This window comes from Lissotriton vulgaris, chromosome 12 (genome assembly GCF_964263255.1).
Source record: "Lissotriton vulgaris chromosome 12, aLisVul1.2, whole genome shotgun sequence".
Taxonomy (NCBI): Eukaryota; Metazoa; Chordata; class Amphibia; order Caudata; family Salamandridae; genus Lissotriton; species Lissotriton vulgaris.
The window spans coordinates 550,104,512-550,124,028 of NC_141700.1; the positions used below are offsets into that span (position 1 = coordinate 550,104,512).

The 19,517-nt window shown below is 43.0% G+C and overlaps 1 protein-coding gene across 2 annotated transcripts in view; it reads right to left on the reverse strand.

Annotated features, from left to right (window-relative positions):
- ITGA10 (integrin subunit alpha 10) overlaps nucleotides 1-19,517 on the reverse strand; it is a 376,023-nt gene that overhangs the window by 105,650 nt on the left and 250,856 nt on the right. For both annotated transcript variants that reach the window (XM_086945363.1, XM_086945362.1), the window contains exons 14-15: nucleotides 16,590-16,793; nucleotides 13,958-14,088 (exon numbers count right to left, since the gene is read on the reverse strand). In XM_086945363.1, coding sequence (XP_086801489.1) covers nucleotides 13,958-14,088; nucleotides 16,590-16,793 — 335 coding nt within the window. The remainder of the gene's footprint in view (nucleotides 1-13,957; nucleotides 14,089-16,589; nucleotides 16,794-19,517) is intronic.

The following is a 19,517-nucleotide window of genomic DNA, read 5'->3' on the forward strand; positions in this document are numbered from 1 at the left end:
ACATTTTACATTTCTATTTAAAACATTTAAAATTACCCAATTTAAAATCTCTATTTACCAGTCCTCGGTCCACTCCTTCATTCCCTATTCGCAAAAAGAACCCTTTAGCAACCTGGATAAACTTTGCCATTGCTATTGCAATATCAAGGAACTGCATGTCCAAAAGGAGCTCAATTGCTTGCGTCCGTGACCGACTACCATACTCTTAAAGACTGGACATAAAAACAGTTTTCGCAGAGCTAGCAATTTTTGGCAATCCAATAAAATGTGTAAACAGGTACATTTTATGTCCATCCCGCATGTACATCTACCGTCAGGATCCATCAGTACCCTTTTTATTTTATCATTTGCACGAGCGGGATTAATGCCTACTCTCACCCTTAATAATTCCTTTCTAAGCCATTGATTTGGTAAGGTATCTAGATAAGGGTACCAAATATCATTACTCCAGCTATTTATCATAAAGTGTATGGACTATTTTTGTCTCAAATACTCCATATCAATAAGTCTAGACTTTTACTTTCCCAAGGATTTGAGTAAACTTTTTGGTTCTACGATGTGCAAGGACAAAGGATCGATTTTCACCTTCAGATTATCACAGATGTAGTAGAGTTTCTTTCTTATTACTTTCGTCCACTTTAGTTCACTCAGCTGAATCTCTTTCATACACCATCTGGACACTTTCATATCTTCTCCTAACCCCAGCCGGTTCCATCTCTAAGTAAGCTCACTTGGACCCTGACATTCCATGATAACAAGTCTAGCTCCAGCCTAATAGCCTGTATCATTGATTGAGATAGGCAGTGACATCAATGCTTTTAAGCATTTCCCTGCCTCGCAGTCCCAGGAGCTTTTCCCTCCTAAACTTAAAATTTCTGCTCCATACTGCAATTGAGGAGGGATCATTGCATTATAGGCCTTCAACAAGGGTCTGTGGGACATAGCGCCATAATTACGGTTGAATTTTTTCAACCTGCAAACAGAGGCCAAGACTTTGGCTTTCAGGGCCTCTAGGTGCGTACCCCATTTTAAAGACTTGTCAAACCATATTCCCAGGTATTTGTACTCATTGACAACTTCTAATTCGTTTGCCCCAAGAACCAATTGCATTTTTGATCTCTTCCCAAAACACAGTATTTTTTTAAATCCATGTTCACTGTAAGGCGTTTAGATGCACAATATGTATCAAACGTATTTAGCTTCCTTTGCAGACCCAATTCTGTTTGATCAAGGATAACTAAATCGTCAGCGTACAGTAAGCAGGACAGATGCTTCCCATTTACCTTTGGGCTTGCACTTCTTTACGTCATTAGAAAGGAAGGTAGATCAGCAAGAAAGATTGCGAAAAGAAGTGGGGCCAACACACAGCCCTGTCTTAGGTCGTTATTGATTGCTATCTCTAATGTCAAACCCCCCATTGTATCTTTAATAACTTGAGCCCAGTTCTCACTATGCAACTCTTGAATAATTACTAGGAGTTCTTCAGGAATATTATAACTTTTTAGCGACCCCCAAGGACACTCCCTATCCACTAGATCGAATGCCACCCGAAAGTCGACAAAGAAGCAATATCATTTACCTTGCTGTTCTATTGACTTCCGAGCTTATGCCCATAAGGCAAAGCTATGGTCAATGGTTGAGTGCCCCTCCTTAAACCCTCCTTGTTCCACTGGAACAATCAAGTGTAGCTTAACCCAATCCTTCAGTTTGCCTAGGATTATTTTAGAGAAAACTTTCACACCAATATCTAACAGATTAATTAATCTGTAGTTTTTTGGGTCCTTCCTGTTCCCTTTTTTGTGCAGAGGCCTAATCACTGCACCCCTCCACGATTTTGGGATACTACCCGAATCTTGCACAGCAGAAAACATCTTAGAGAAAAAAATTGTGCCCACCAGTTTACCTCTGTTTTAATTATAACAGCGGGTAAGTTATCTGGCCCTGCGGCTCGAGTTAAGTTTAACTTTTTAATAGTATCCTTCACTTTTTCTATCGAACATGAAGGTATTAGCTCTTTTGCCTGTTCTAGTGCATTTTTGTATAGTTTCTATTGTTAGGTGGGGGCAGTTCATCATAGTAACACAACATAACATGTATTTGTAAAGCGCACTTTCATCCGCAAAGGGGCATCTTGGTGCTCAATAACAGACGTCTATTGGTTACCAAACTCAATAGTACTAATTTTTTCAACCTCAGAAAGGATGAAAGGCTGAGTGAATTTGCTGGGATTTGGACCTTTGACCATGAGGTCGAACACAGTCCCCTGCAGTGAGCACAATTACATGTAAAACCAGAAAACATGGTGTAAGTTGAGCACAGTGCATGTGCGTATAGCACTGAGTAAGTATAGAACACAGAATATACATCACACATGGAGCACATGGCAATATGTTGTAAAATATATGCACAGCAGAGTTCACAGTAGGGCCCTGTTGTGACAATACATACTTAGGGCTGCTTAGTGTACCAAAGCGTGCAGTAGAAAGGGTCCATGTAAAACACAGGTAAGAGGGCAGTAGATGTACAGCACCGAGACCACAGAACAAGGCAGGCCACGATACACAAGGTAGTAGTATATTGCACAAAAAACATGCCGAGTACAAAGCACGCGCACACGACTGCCACACAGCTCAGAGTACACGTACAGCATGCAAGGTCAATACGGAAGTCATTCAGGTGGTGGTAGCACGTTTAAAAAGGGTGAAAAGACATAGAAACATCCAAGTACACATAAATCAAGAACCAGTAGAAGAGAGTACACAGAGTTAAGCACATAATACAAGGTAAACACGGAGCATGTGCTACACGTACAACACCGAGGGCACAGAATGGGTGAGGAATGAGTCTGAGTGGAGTAAGTTAGTATGATGGGGAGAAAGGGATGAGTGGATCTTAGTGGAAGAGAGCTGGGGATGAATGAGGGCAAGAAGCGGTGATTGATGGCTGGTGGAACAGGGAATGGAGGGTAAAGAGTGTGAACGTGAGTGAAGGTATGGGCATGGCTATGAAGGATGTGGGGAGGTGTTAAAGGAGGAGATGAGGAATGAGGGAGGCGAAGTAGGGCAGTGAGGATGGGGCAGGTAGTAAAAGGAGGGGGTAAATGCACGAGGGGAGCGACGTGGAAGTGAGATGGCGACCCATTGAGGGTTGTGGAGGCAAAATAGGACTCAAGCAAAGAATTGGAGTGTCGGGGGCAAATGAGTACGGGAGGGCAGTGAAAGGGAGTGCGGGAGGGAATGTGTGGAAGGGAGTTAGAATACATTTTCAGGGTGAGTGGTAAAAGGGTAGTGCGGAGTGGTTTCGTAGAAGCGATGTGGGAGGGGAAGTTAGGGGTAGTGAAGTGGGCGAGGAAAGCATCTACAGTTGTGGGGGTGAGAGAGAACTTAGGGGGATAGAGGGAAGCTGAGGGGGGCAAGGCAGAGCCGAGGTAGGAATTTGTGAGCGGAAGTAAAGACTGAGTTAACATGAGTGGGCAGGGGGAATGACGGTGAGGGGGAAGGCTTATGGGGGCATTAATTGAAGATGTAAAGGAAATCAAACCAAGAAAAGAGGTGGAAGTGAGAGGATACCGCTGTGAAACTTCTGGAGAAGGCCGAGAGGCTCCTGGGGCCGGAAGGAGAGGAGGTAGGTATGGTCAGAGAGGAGAGTTCGGGCCACTAAACTGAAAGCGACTGCGCTGTGTTTAATGATCTACGACGAGCAATGCAGCTGGCACCCTGCACGCCGCTGCTCACTCCTGACAGCTGGATGCCATGGGAGTGAGGGTGGGGAGTGAAAAAAACAAGCGCAGCCGCTAACCTGAAAGCGATCGTGCTGTGTTTACTGATACATAACGAGAAATGCAGCTGGCACCCTGCGCGCTGCTGCTTGCTCCCGACAGCTGGATGCAGTGGGAGTGAACATTTACAGAAAAGTGGGACATGCACCCTCCTTTGGCCAATTGAGTGCTTTCATTTTTGAAAGCTACATGCAAAGGCCAATAGAATGTGTGGAAGTTGAAAAACCACACGGACAAGTTTCGAGAAAGTCTGGAGTAATTTCAAGAGGTCTCCCCATAGAGCAGCGCATGCGCGCTGCACTAGGCCCGACCTAAAAAGGCTATTGATTTCACAGGTTCCCAGTAATGAAAATGCAAAATGTGGCAATGGAGGGCTTAATGATGTTCATAAAAATGACCATCCTATAATTACAAAAAAGTCTGAATTTCAAATACAGGCGGAGACCCATCAGGTATCAAAAGAACTTGTGATAAATACCGAAGGAGACCACCAGAGTGGGATATGGGAGCAAGAGCAATCAATCATAGTGCCCCTCGCGGGTGACCCTATCAAGGATCCCTTGCGGCCTGGAATGTTACATATACCCAAAAACTGTATAGCAACTAAAATAACTATAGGTTGCTGTGATACCATTAATGCACTGAGAGTCTGGATTTTCTCACTCATCATGCTGCTTGATCACTACTGCACTTTATAGTCATGAGACTTTATGTTAGGATCCAATATGCACATTTTAATAATATTTTAGCTATTTAGAATACTTGGAGATTGGAATCGCTCCGGCATGCTGCTAGATTACTAATGAACTTTGCAGTCAGGAGCCCTTTCACAGTGATCTTATAAGCATATTTTTTATAACGTTTTAACTATTTGGGCCAATATTAGAATAACTGAAGGTTGTGTTTTTCGGATTATGAAACTGGACAATGAAATTAATGTTATGGTAATAGACAACTAAATAATAGTTTATCTGTTTATTTAAGACAAAAATCTTAGGCCTAGTAGGTTGTATACCATTAAGTAACGACTAAACCAGTAAATGTTCATTGGGTAAGAAGGCTCGATTAGGTTTTCTGTGGCTGCAAATAAAAATCTCTGTGTAACGTTAAACAACAAGCGTACTTTACTATTGGTAAATATAAGCTGAAAGAACCTATGGCGGTGTGAATATTGTCATTTTCTCTAAACAATTGTCAGCCGCCAATGGGGATTGTAATTTGTTATATGTACATATTTATGAAAACTGCTTTTTGATGCTGCCCGAGATTTACAAGGAAGTGTAAATCTGTGGCAGTGCCAAAAACGAATAGCATGCAAAAGCAGGCATTAGAATGGCGCAATAGGAGAAATGCTTTTATTTCTCTTCGTGTTTGCATTTTCCAAACAGGCCTTAACAATCATTAAATAATGACAATTTGCTACTTCTATGTGTGCTGCAGAATGCAGCATACATAGAAGTAACAAATAGCCATAAACAATTATTCTCTGCCACGCAAGTACCCTTGCACAATGGTGCAAGGGTGCCTGCATTGGTGCTAGGCATCTAATGTTAGTGCCAGCAAAACCGGGGTGTGCCGTATTGTAGTAAATACGGCACATCTCTGCGTTTTGAAAATGTCGGAGCTCTGCACTGCCAAATTTGTCACAGCTCCGCGCTCTGACATTTTCTAGTAAATATGCCCCTTAGCTTGGAGCCCGGGGAGCCCTATTGTATCATGTACTAGGAACTAATAGGAAAGTTAAATATGACTATTAGGCCTACATATATTTAATCATGTGGAAATCGGGTGCACAGACACTTACCTCTGGTTATCAGGGGCAAAGTGCACAGAAATCTACAGCCAGCAACAAAAGAAATCAAGACAAAAATCTGGGGGCTCACCACGCAAAAGATGATAATTTCCAGCAATGCTGATACCTCCTGGTCTAGCTCAGAATAACTTCACAAAGTGTGAGAGAAACTCCACCAGTGGATCTTCTCCCCTTATCACCTGCAAGAATATAACTCTTCTACCATAAACACTTGTGTCCAAAGTCACTTCCTGCCTCAAGTGGATTGTATGGATCTTCCCCTTTCAGTTCAGTGTTGGACAAGCCTTCCCTACAGTGGCAGTTCCTCTCTATGGCGGAGGAGCATCGCACCACTGCTTTCAAGCAGTGTGAGAAGTAGGAACATAAAATGATAATAACTATCAGTTAATATCATTTTATGTTTGTGCTGATTTGCGGGCGGGCTGGTGGGCAGGGCTGCTCTGCTCTCGGAGCAGGACAGGGGAGGAGTGGTTTGCCCACTCCTAAGTGCCCAATGACTGCTTGGTCAACCCTCTTGGCCCTCTCAAACCAGTTATGCACACTTTCCCCGTTCTCCATGCTGGCTGCATTACAGACTATGTGGAGAACATGCCCAGGCCCCCATTCCCTGGTTCAGCGTCGAACCAAGACGCTCAAAAGCAGTCACAGCGCTGCAGTGCAGTGTTGTGATTGGTCAAAGGAGCCTGGGAGCCTACCAATCACAATGCCGCATTGCAGCATTGTGATTGGTCGGTGGGGCCTGGCTGTGCTTCCTGTTCATCAAGGAGAGCAGGAGCAGAGACGTGGGATCCTGGCGGCAAGGTAAATTAATTTAAAAAACAGTAATTTTTTGTATTATGCGCACCCTCTAGCCCCACCACCCACATGCCCCCCCGGGACACCTCCCCATGACCCTTCTCACCCGTCACTCCACCTGCGAGCTATGCCGGCCAACACTGCTTCTCCACAAACACCCAGTGTATTTTTAAACACAGTCTTCAAATTAGCCATAAAGGGTGTGATCATTTCAGCAGCAGGGTCAAGTTGGTCAAAAGAGACAAACCAAGAAAGACATTTGTCAATCTAGTGCTGTGGCCAAATTACACTTGATTAAAGTTTAAATAACTGTAGTGCTAGCCTCATCCCCTACTGCTCCTACCACAAATGCTGAGGTTGGCTTGGAGCTCACTTATAAGCCTTGCATCTGCCGTTCCATGTACAGAACATTATTCAACAGGAATGAGCATGACCATCTTACAGGCAAACACTAGTTATTGAACAAAAGAAGGGAAGGGAACTGTGGAGTTGTTATGAAACTGTTTATAGAACATCAATATCCACATCCCATGCTGAGCTACCTTATTGGAAGTTCTGAGTGGGACAGTTGGACCTAGGAAGGGAAGCTGACAGCTGATGATCTGGGAATATCCACGTAATCAAAAGGTACCTTTCCGTGGTACTCTCTCAAGCTGCATGAGTACAAACAAATTTGCAAAAGACTTGAGAGGAAATGGAGAAGAAACTACGACGCAATGCGTAAACAGAATTACAGTGACACTATAAAAATCTACCAACCAAAAGTGAAGAAGGCATACTACTATGAGGAAAGAATCAATTCCGCTTCAAACTTCCCAAGCAAAATCTTTAAGATCGCTAAGCATCTTCTAAAACTACCAGTCAGGGATGCCCCCTGATGTCTCAAACGTGCAGTGTGACGAACTTGCAGAGTTCTTCTCTAATAAAATCAAGGATATCTATAATTCCTTCCCCTCACTTTCACTGTTAATCCACGGCTCATGGAGCTTTCCGTGTCCGGTGAGCACTCCCCCAAGGAAATTCCCTTGATGGGTATGGACACTCTAGTGAACATATGTTCCTCAGTAAAATTCGGCTCCCCTAATGACCCGGCATCTCCCCAAATCCTAACAAAGGCTGGGGGTACAATCTGACCGGTTCTACTGAAGTTGATTACCTCCATCTCGACCAGAATAGTACCCCCACAGTGGAAACCCGCCATGGTGAAGGCGCTATTAAAGAAACCCAGCCTTAACCCCAATACGCTTGGAAACTATCGCCCTATCTCCCTCCTCCACGGGATCAGTAAAATGCTAGAAAAGCATGTTAACTCAGTTATTTCTGCCTTTCTTGAATCCCACAACATACTTCACTCTTCGCAAACCGGATTCCGCCCCAACACAGGACTGAAACTGCGTTACTTGCAGTAGTTGAAAATGCCAACAAGATTATCAACAAAAGGTGGATCGACAGCTATCATTCTTCTGGACCTCAGTGCCGCTTTTAATACTGTTAATTATGATATTCTGATCCACAGACTGAGGAATGACGGACTAGCAAGTAGTATTATCACCTAGCTAGAGTCCTTCCACAAGGACAGGAGCTTTCAATTCTTTGAAGGAGATAACTTCTCAAACTGGATCCCATTTGGCTGCAGCATCCCTCAGGGCTCATCTCTGAGCCCGACGTTGTTCAATGTCTATATGAGCCCACTGGCACAGATTGTCCACCCTTTTGGGATAGAAATTGTTACCTATGCTGATGACACCCAATTAGTGGTGGCCTTAACTCATCCAGGAAATACCTTGTCCAGTCTAGGCCCCTGCCAGGAGAGAGTCAATCAAATGGATGGAATTCTCCTTCCTCAAGTTGAATGGAGATAAAACAGAGCTTATGCTGCTGGGCAACTCACCCATTTTTTACATCGGCCCAGCATGGCCAAGATGTCTTGGCTGCCCACCCACGCATAAAAACCACATAAAAAATCTCGCCATGTGGCTAGATCGGGCAATCACATTTAATCATCAGGCAACGAAACTGGCCCCATCCCTAAGTATTGCTCACAAATCCTTCTGGAAGAAAGGCCCCCACATCCTCCAATCCATAATTTGCCCATATCACCCTAACGGATGCCTCCGCTCATCCAGTCTCTACCTAGCCTCAGTGTCCAAAATCAATACGATGAGAAGTGGCAGACGGTCTTTCTACTTCACCTCTGCCAAGCTCTGGAACACTCTCCCCCTCCACCTATGCTCAGAACTCAATCTTCTTCCCTTCCGTAAACTTCTGAAAACTTGTTTTTTCCAAAAACCCACCTACTAAGCTGTTGTGACTTGCCCTATCTCTCTGTTAGCGCTGGGACACCTTCGGGTAGCCATGTGCTCCACAAATATCCTTAACATAACAAATCAATCAGGACAGGCTTGTAGAGGTGACGAGTACAGAGGATTTGTCTTTGGCCATGGGCCTTCACATATCTACACTTATTCTTAATCAGTTCTACTACGGTATCATCTGTATCATCATAACACTACAGCAAGACGTGAAAGAGGAGTCCAGGAGCTTTAGTTTGTCTCTACCTGGCTGCACTTGGTGGTGGGTGTTTTAAGAAGCTTTTTAGAACACCGTCTGGAACAGATGTGAGGCATGTGACATGCCTTATACCACAGGCTGAAAATGCCACAGTACTAACAAGCATTGCAGTCGTGTAACAAAAGTTGAGGGGGCACCCCTGCCACGTACACAGAGGGGCCTCCACTCCGGATTTAATCCGGAGCTCTTGGGCCTGAGTATTGTGCTGAGGGGGCTCCTTGCAGCTCATTCTAGTGGCATGCTCGTGTGTGACATATGTGCATTCTTCACCAGAATGCGTCTATGCATTAGTAGAATGATGTGGCTGCCATTTCCTTTAATTTTTTATTTCTGGTTCCAGGATGGCGGACACTACCTGGATTGGTAAATAAAAGAATTTTTTTTTTGTGTGCAAGAAACACAAATAAAAAAAAAAAGTCAACAGAAGATCAAATGGGGGAGTGAGTGAGAGTGCGGAAGGGAAAAGCATTGTATGAGGGAGAGAGCAACACAGGGGCGGGTGGAAAAGCACACATATAGAGAAAAACAGCACAGTGGAGAGAAGAACACAGCGAGTGGGGGAGAAGCACAGGAGGAAGAAGCACAGTAAAGTGAATGCAACACAAGAAGTGAGGGAGAAGCACACAAGAGTGAGAACAATACGAAGCACAATAGGTAGTGAGGAAGAAGGGGACTAGGAAGAAACACAGAGTCCAGGGTTGGGTATTTTGGAGGAAAGAAGGAGAAATCTGGAAAGCACATATACACTCATGGAGTGCTTTACCAAAAAGAAAAAAGTTCCCTAAAAAGTGAGCAGTGGAAGAATGGAAGCCAAACAATGAGGAAGATGCAAAGGGGCTGGGCTTCAGGGGAGGAACAAACTTAAGATGGACAATAAACGACATTGAATATGAACCAGGCAAATGAGAGTAACAATAAAGCCAACCAATGGTAAGCAATGAGCTATCTATAAGCCCCAGGATGTTTTTGGTGGGCCCACATTAAGTCTTTTGCAACCAGACAGCTTGCATTGTCAGTAGGGGAGACCTACAAATCTGAGCCAAATGGGTCAGACCTGAAAAAACCTATATCTTCTGTCCTACAGGTTTTTGGTATTGGTACAATCTTTTAAGAAAATACCAGTTGGACAGTGTTAGTAATTAAGACATGAAAGTTTTGTTTGCCAGGTATTGACTCTCAGAAGCTGCAGCCACGCTGTCTCACTTATTGAATTTTTGTTTAGCTTAGGAAGTGGGTGACACGAAAAATCTAGCTAGTTTGGTCTTGCTTCTGGTTTTGTGAAATGGTGCGGGTATACAACTTTTCAATAAAGCAGTTGAATTCAACAGAGTTTCTGAGTATGTAAACATGTGATTTAGGTCAAGTCTTATGGCTACCAAAGTCTTGTTGAAGCATTTTGGGATCTTAATAGTGAACAACACGTGTTTCAGTCATAAATGCTCAGTTGCAGTTGTAATATGCTGACAACAAACAATATCTATTGACAGCGCACATATATTATGGAATCTTCCATACGATGCGTAGGCTCACGGATGGTGTTCAGATGCTTATATGTTACAGACGAGGAGCCGGGATACCACCAGGGCCAGCACTTCCCAAGAGGCAGTTCCCCGTACCTCTAAATCAGATGGGCAATCTTCAAGGGTGTCTAAATAGTACATCAGCCAATTTTCAGCAGATATTCTGTCTGTCACAATTAACGATCATCTATATTCATATTATCTGCATGTGTCTGATACCCAACATCTAAAATCACACTGAACTCATAGCTGTTGTGTTCTAACCATCATACCCAAATGAAGAGCAGGCTTAGATAAATACGTGATTTAGCTCCTGCTAGAATGCATCTCCCTCCACCAAGGAGCTGAAGTCTGAAGCCCCCATTCCATCCATCACTTCGAATCAGAGCGTTTTGGGGTATGGCTGAGAACGTCTGCAGACCAGAGAAGTTACTGGTCTTCTGGTGCTGTGTTATAAAAAAAACTTTTTCCCCCACAAATGTTCTGCAAATTATTGTGGTGTAGTCTGGCAAGGTGTACTGTTCACGTCACAAAGACTTGTGCCACTATAATAACTGTTCCCATATGTATAATTCTTGGTATGCAAGTTAGGCCCTTGTTTCCACTAGGTGGAAAACATAATAATTCCCAGTTGTTGGACCTGACATCCTTGGCATAGTTTTCGCGCCAATTTTTTGCCTTCAATGCTCCTGTTTTTGCTGACCTCTTTTTTGTTGGTCTTAGAACTCTGTATACTTTACCACTGCTAACCTGTGCTAAAGTGCTTGTGCCCTCTCCTTTAAACATGGTAACATTGGCTGACACCCAATTGGATCATTTAATTTCTTCTATGTACCAAGTAAAGTGGAACTACATGGAATTTAAATGCTACTAGTGAGCCTGTAGCACATGTTGTGCCACTTAAACATGTCTCAGGCCTGTCATTGCAACAAGTTTTAAAATGCCATTTCGGCCTGGTAAAATAAACCCTTTGCCAGGCCTAAACTTTCCTTTTTAATACGTATAAGTCACTCCTAGGGTAGGCCCTATACATCCCATAGGGCAGAGTGGAGTGTATTTAACAAAATGAATGTTAACATATAACTATTCCATGACCTAGTACTGAAAAACTTGAATTTGTTTTTACTACTGTAAGGCCTACCTCTCCCATAGGATAACATTGGGTTGCCTTCTTACATTTAAAAAGTGATAACTTTCAGTTGGGAGCAGATAGGAATATCAACCTTGGTGAAATTGTGAATTAAATCCCTCTATAATGGTAAAGTCTGATTCTAAATCATAATTCTGAAAATGCCACTTTTAGAAAGTTTACATTTTCTTGTCCCAACTATTTGGTGCCTGCAGCCTGTATCCAAAGTCTCATGACTTTGGGTAGCTGGCAGTTGGTCTTTGTGAATTATTCCAAGACAGTGCGACAAAGGGAGATAACTGTTGGCGTATAGGCCAGCTTTGAGTGATGAGGGGGAGGAGCTATCACCTACTGCACTTCCACATCACAAAGGCTCTGCCTGAGCACTTCCCCAAAGGGTTTGACACTAGTCTTTTGTGACCCCAGACAAGCTGGAACCAGGGCAGGGAGGAGAGAAATTCAAAGCGGTTCTGGGGGTGAAAACCTCTAAAACCTTCTCCTACTTCAAATTGGGCACCAGTTATTAATATTGCACCCTCTGACCCAACTCCTCATTACACCTCTGGACCTGTAGAAGGCTAAGAAAAACTGCTGTGCTGCTCTGCAAAAAGGACTTCTATTCTGCTACTTTACTACCCTATTTCTTTAGTGAAAAGGACTTAACCTGCATCAAGAACCCAGGACCAAGAGAGTGACTCTAAGGGCTAATTGGCTGGCCTGCTGGTCAGAGCTTCAGGGACAGAAAAGGATCCAATCACCTTGAACCCAGTACCTGAACTCTGTCTGTTGTATGTCTGAACCCCAAATGGCGCCAACCCCAGTCCTGGAGCCTTGGAAGTGGGCTTAATGGTGCTCTGCCAGCCCAACCTTTGCTTCAAGCAGAATCGACGCAGCAAAACACATTGTCCTGCAGCCCTGCATTGGAACCATCAGAGCGAGATGCATCCCAACACAGGGCCCTGCAGCTCCTTGGAACCGCATTGCAGCCCAGCTGCTCCTCGGAACCAACACTGCTTGGCTCATCCATGACAAAGGGCCTCGAATCACAGCCCTGCAGCTCCTCGAAACGCATTCTCAGCACAAGCTAGAACCTGGATTTAAGATACTTTGTTCAGTGGGCTTAACCTGATCCCTGTATGTGGCCAGCATTCCATCATGGTTGGCCTGAATTTGAGACTCTGTCTTGGTCCGGTGTGACCAGATAACCATAGTTGGCACTTTGAGATTGTAAGCACTATTTTCATTTAAATCTTTAAATATGCACATCTCTGGTTCTACTGAGTGGAATTTTGTCATTTTGGTGTCAAATAATGTATTACGTTTTAATCTATTTTACGAAATTGGTTTGTCGTTTTTGTCGTGTTGTTTTTTTACTTTATTACGGTTTGAAGTATTGCATAAATACTTTACACATTGCTCTAAGATAAGTCTAACTGCTTTTATGTCAATCTATCAAAGGGGTAAGCACAGGTTAATATGGTGTTTGCCTGTCAATCACCACAACAAAAATTATGGTTGTTGCTTAAGTAGGGTTCCACCCCCCTCAACCAGTAGCCCAATTAACTACACCAGTTGTAAAGTTCTCCATAAACATTCTTGAACCATAAATAAGTAACAACACACTGTGATTTCCTTTTTGTGGCCTTGCAGTAAGAGACTGGATAATTAAAACAATGGTCACTGTAACTGACGGAGATGTGCCACCCCACCTGCCTAGGACTCTTTTATGGTTACCTCTATGTCATGGTACTTTAAATAATATTACCCCTTCCAACCAATTCTATAAGCAGTTTCAACAGACTGACAAAAGAAAGATGATTTACATAAATTACTTGTTTCTCCGTGCACTAGCAAACATTAAATTCATGACCAAGATGTGTACCATCACACCCTGGCCTATCAACAGATTTGGGTTTACTAAATCGACTCAGCTATCAGGCGTAGGTACCTAATGCCGCCTCTGCTTAAATTATGTGGTCAAGTATTAGGCGCCCTACTTTCCTACTCTTGCAGTTCTACAACTTTGTGTTAAAATGAAGGCCCTCCATATCAAAATTGAAGTCTTTGATAATCACTCAAATAATTAAATACATACAAGATGGAATATAATCTGCCAGGGTGAGAACTGATAGTCCAAAAGTTCCTACACATTCTCTTTAAGGTATCCAGACAAAAAGACAAATGTACTGCATGGTCGTGAAAACAACGCACTGTGTGATTTCTGTGTTTGTTCAAGGCAAAAAACAGCAGATGATTGTCAAACCACATCAGATGTATAGTAAAAGGTTATCCAAAAATATTCAGGGTATTAGTTTTTGATGTTTAAAAGGAATTTCAATGATATGCTTTACCTGAGCAAGATGGCCGCTCCATCAGTCCCGATTGCGAGATCCACCAGCTCATCTCCATCCAAGTCAATCTGTCCGGACACACTGCGTCCAAAGTAGCTCAGGCCTTCGGAGAGTGCAGAAGCTTCTATCCGCTGGGACCAGACAGTGGAAAAGAGGAACCAGGGTTTATGCCATCAATTGTGTTACTTAATAACTACCAAAAGATCTGAACCGCTGTATGATATCCCTGGGCACTTTCCGCATTAACTGTTTACAGTCGCGGTGCACTGTGGCTTTGTATGTCTATGTTGATGTAATGTGTGGAGTGCTTGGGCAGGAGACTGTATTTAATCCGATGACATGTTGGTTATTTGTAAGATATATAAATGACTAAGAGGAAGAGGTGAGTTTCACACCGGGTTTCCACTTTTTGTCGCTCATTACGTCTTATTAAAATCTGGATGGAAATACCCCTAGGGAAATAACATTATGAGTTATTATTGGATCTTTTGTTTCTGATTCAGTTATCCCCTATACATTGGGGAATAATGTGAGATAATGGCCTTTGTTATTATTATCTTTATCATTATTACTACAGCACAGTATCCTCCTTTGAGCATTGTTTTGGCTATGTTTATTCCTCCAAGTATTACATGGAGGATTCTGTCTGGCCAACATTTAGAAATCAAGCCCAATTTACTTGGAATCTATGATTTGAAATTGGGCGAAAATGCTCTGCACCTATATTCAGTGCTGAGAATATGGTTGTTAGTAGCTTTAGAATATCTTGGACTCACAACACCAAATTCATCTCAACTGCTAGGCCTACTCTGAACTGATTACTACGTAGAATCAGTCTTACTACACAAATCAGGTAAGCAGGCATGTTACACGGGATGATAGATCTGAAATGGCAGACAGGTACTGTATATCTCTTAAAAAAATGGTAGCATCTTCAAAACATGAATTTATGAGTAATCATAAATTCTTTTTCACATATTTGTTAATACACTATAGTTAATGTATTTGGAATTATGATTATTTCAATCCTCACCTACTCCTATTTTTACGTAATCAAGCATTTGACACAGAAAGCGATTCAACACCCATGAGGGGTAACAAGTGCTATATGAATGCAAATCTTTCTTCCCCTTTTATCCCTCCGCTATCCTCCTCACTCCAAGTAACAGACTAATATCCACCACTGAAATTACTTCATATTTCACCATATTAATTCACCACTAATCCTATGTAGGCTTCCTGAATAGCGTGCGTCAACAAGCGCTATATAAATACAAACCTTTGTCCTCCACTATCCTTCTGCTATCATTCCAAATCCAAATAACTGACTAACCTATCCACCACTTAAAATGTCCTTGCATGTTTCACTATAGTAATTCAACACTAATCCTCTATGGGTCCCGGAGAAGCGTGCTACTCGCCGAAAAAGCGCTTTGACGCCTCGTCAGGGGTAGTAAGCGCTATATAAATGCAAGTACAATACAATACAATAGTACATCATTTACTATATATTCTGTAGATTTGGAGAGGATATTTTGTGTTTAGCTCAAATCCATCAAAAGTTACTAAGAATGTAGCATGCGGATTGCAAAGTAGCTGCTGACATGATGTAATAGTTTACTGCTCATATTTCCGCTGTCAATAACTTTATGCGTACATTGAAGAGGTGACAATATGACTCATATAGTATTGATTTTCATAATGCATGCTAACTACTTGTGGATTGGAGAAGCACTTTGATGTATGGCAGAAAACCTCATATATTTAATTGCAACTCAGGATTGCGATAGTGATGTACTCATTGGCGCGAGAGTGCATTGTTTCACCGTTCACGTAAATTCATGTTAACATATCTACATTCTCAGAATATCAGGTATTTAAAAAGGAGACACAAAATCTGAAAGATCCCTAAACTTATTACATTTCTGAGTCTATTGTGTTCAATCTAAAAGTACCTCTCAGTAAAACACATACAAATAAATACGAGACTTAACACATCGATGTTCCTGTCGTGAAAATATTCTGTGTCAATGTTGATGTCAAGTGATGTTTACATTCAAAGTTCTAGAACCAGCACGTATTTGAGTGCTCCTAAACAATGTGCACCTCTCTCTAAATCTGATGCTGTGAATATTAAAGCGCCTTTCAGCAAAACAAGTAAAAATAACTATCAGTCTTAAAGCATTAATATCCTTGCGCCCTGTGCAATATAAAATATGTACATTTTAGTGAATATTTTTTTGAATAGTATTTACCGAATATTCAAATTTCTTTCAAAAATGTCTGACTCCTCTAACTCATCTGAATCCATCAGTATGAGTGTATGCTATAATTGTATAATTGATATTTTCACAGAATGCGCTACCTTGTTTGCATTTAATTAATAATATGCCACATACTTTGCATTCCCCTTGTCACATGCAGTCATCCATGCCACATAATTTGGTGTAACATAGCTTCTGACATCCACAGGTCCAATAGCTACATCTGTCAGTTTACACTACCTCTGACCTAGACCCAGTTTCTCTCAGTTTGCATGCGCGCCTGGTCAAAATGGCGTAGGGTTCAAAACATTTATAGCACAAGTGATTACCATTTCATATGTAAAGACATTGATGCACTCTGTTCTGACCTGCTTGTAGTTGGGATTGATGGTTCTCCAGGATCCATGGTAAATGTACACAGCTCCCTGGTGGTTGTCTTCCAGTGGCGCGCCAACCACAACATCGTTGAACCCGTCATGGTTGAGGTCTGGGACGGCAGCGAGTGAGTAGCCAAAGCGGGAGTCCTGTGGCCTCTTCTCAGCGTTCAGTGTACCATTGAATGTTAATAGGCTCTTGAAAAGAAAAGCAAAATTTACTTGAATTGTCTTCTCCTGGGACTACGCAGAATCGAATAAATTAAAGTACATAGACGCAATTAAAACCTATCGAGCTGAAATTAAAGCTGCACAAGCATCATTTTATGAGGAAAAAATCATCTAATTACCCCAAGGAAATCTTCAAAAATGCCAAAACCCTTTTAAAACTACCCGTGCAACAAACAGCCATGGACGGTGCCCTCGCCCACTGTAACAACATGGCTGCGTTGTTCCACCAGAGAATACAAAATATTTACGTTTCCTACGCTCACACTGTCAGTTACAAAACCCCAGTGCCCACCACCGCCACAGCCTCTCATAATCAAGCAGCCCCGGAGGAAATCCCCCTAATGGACCCTATAACATTAGAAGCTATTATGGCTTGGGTAAAATCAGGTTCCCCCAAGGACTCCGCACCTTCTCATGCACTGACTCTGATTACAAAAAAAATCCTTCTTGCTATTCTTGATTTGGTCAATGCCTCCATCACCACGGGTGTGGTCCCCTCAGCTCGGAAATGCACAATGGTGAAGGCACTTCCAAAAAGCCTAATCTTGATCAAGACAATTTGGGGTACTATTGTCCCATCTCCCTCCTCCCTAAGATTAGCAAGATCAAGGAAAGGCACGTCAATACCACTCTCGGAGAGTTTCTTGAATCCAACAATCTACTTGACTCTTCTCATACAGGCTTCGGTCCCCAGCATGGGGCTGAGACTGCCCTTCTAGCAGTAACAGAGGAATCCAGGAGGATTTTGGATCAAGGTAGTACTTCAGCCATCATCCTCCTGGACCTCAGTGCTGCATTCAACACTGTCAACTATGATATACTGATCCTTAGGGACTGGGGCTTGACAGGTGGTGTCATCACATGGATCAAGTCTTTCCTAGAAGATCGTTTCTTTCAGGTCTTTGAAGGCGATGTTATTTCCAAACGTATGTCCCTCATTTGTGGTGTGCCTCAGGGATCATCCCTGAGCCCCACACTGTTTAACGTTTACATGCGTCCATTGGCAGAGATAGTCTGTCCATTTGGCATAAAAATCGTAACCCACGCCGATGACACACAGCTCGTGTTGGCCTTAAACCACCCAGAAAAGTCATTGGGCCTCCTTGGAAAATGTCTAGAGGCGGTAGCAAAATGGATGGAGCTATCCTGCTTAAAACTTAATGGGACAAGACAGAGCTTATGCTTATAGGCAACTCGCCAGTTTTCAATCCTGACCTGCTCTGGTCCAACTGTCTTGGCCCCGCCCCAGAACCCAAAAACCAGATTAAAAGCCTGGGCATATTTATTTATTCATGGCTTTATATAGCACTAGAATCGACTCCCGAAGGAGTATCTCTGCGCTCAAACGGACAGTAATGGAGAGTTGGTGGTCCTAGAGTGTTTACTGAGTTTGAAACAAAAACGTTTTTATCAATTTTCTGAATATAATGTGTTCTGCACATGATCTGAGAGTAACAGGAAGTTCGTGCCAGAGACGAGGGCCAAGGTAAGAAAGAGCCTTTCCTCCCAATCTTACTCTCCTAATGGAGGGAACTTGGAGAAGAGATTTATTACTGGAACGGAGAGCACGTGCTGGAACATAAGGTATAAACTTCTCCGCCAAATAAGGGGGGCCCATATCTTGTAGAGCTTTATGAATGACACAGCATGTTTAATCCGTTGGCGAATAGGCAGCCAGTGGAGCTTTTCCAAAAGAGGGCGCAATGGTGATCCGGGAGGTACATTCTGGACTAGCCTTGCTGCTGTATTTTGGACTACTTGAAGTCTGCTAAGTAAAGTGTCATTAGCCGAAATCAGTAGCCCATTACAATAGTCCAGGCGACTAAGCACTAAAGCCTGGACCAATGTTTTCCGGGTTTAGTCCGGAAGTAGTGGGAACAATCTTCGGAGCAATCCAATCACATGAAAACAAGAGCCAGCTGTCTGATTTACTTGCTCTTTTAAAGTTAGATCTTGACCTAATCGGATACCTAAGTTCTTCACCACCTGCTTTGGAACAGGGTTGGGCCCAGATCTGATGGCCACCAATCCAACGTCCATAGCAGCGGGCCTCCCCGAAAAGCATCACCTCCATTTTTCCTACATTACACTGCAAGAAGTTGTTAACCATCCACTGTGATACAGCCCGCATTCCGTCAGAGAAGCCCTGTTGAACCGCCATGGTTAACGTGCTGAATGGAAAAAGGAACTGCGTTTCGTCAGCATATGACACGGGAATAAACCCGTATGACCTCATGAGACTGGCGAGGGGGGCAACATAAATGTTGAAAAGAGTAGGGCTCAGGCAGGAGACCTGAGGAACCCCCTTGGTCAGCTCCAGAGGTGCAAAACAAAACGAGCCGATGTTAACACTCTGCGTGCGGCCAGATAAAAAGCTTCTCATCCATGACAGGGCCGAGCCCCCAAGCCCCACCTCTTCCAAACGTCTGAGCATAATATCATGGGAAATCGTGTCGAAGGCCGCGGACAGGTCCAACAGCACCCGAATCATAGAATGCCTTTTATCCAGGGACATTCTGATGTTATCAGTTACAGAAAGAAGTGCAGATTTGGTGCTATAGTTGGGCCTGAATCCGTACTGGGAATTATCTAGACCTCCAGTGTGTTCGATAAATTTTGACAGGTGGATGTTAACATGCTTCTCCATTAGCTTGCTCAGATAAGAAAGAAGAGAAATGGGCGGGAGATTCA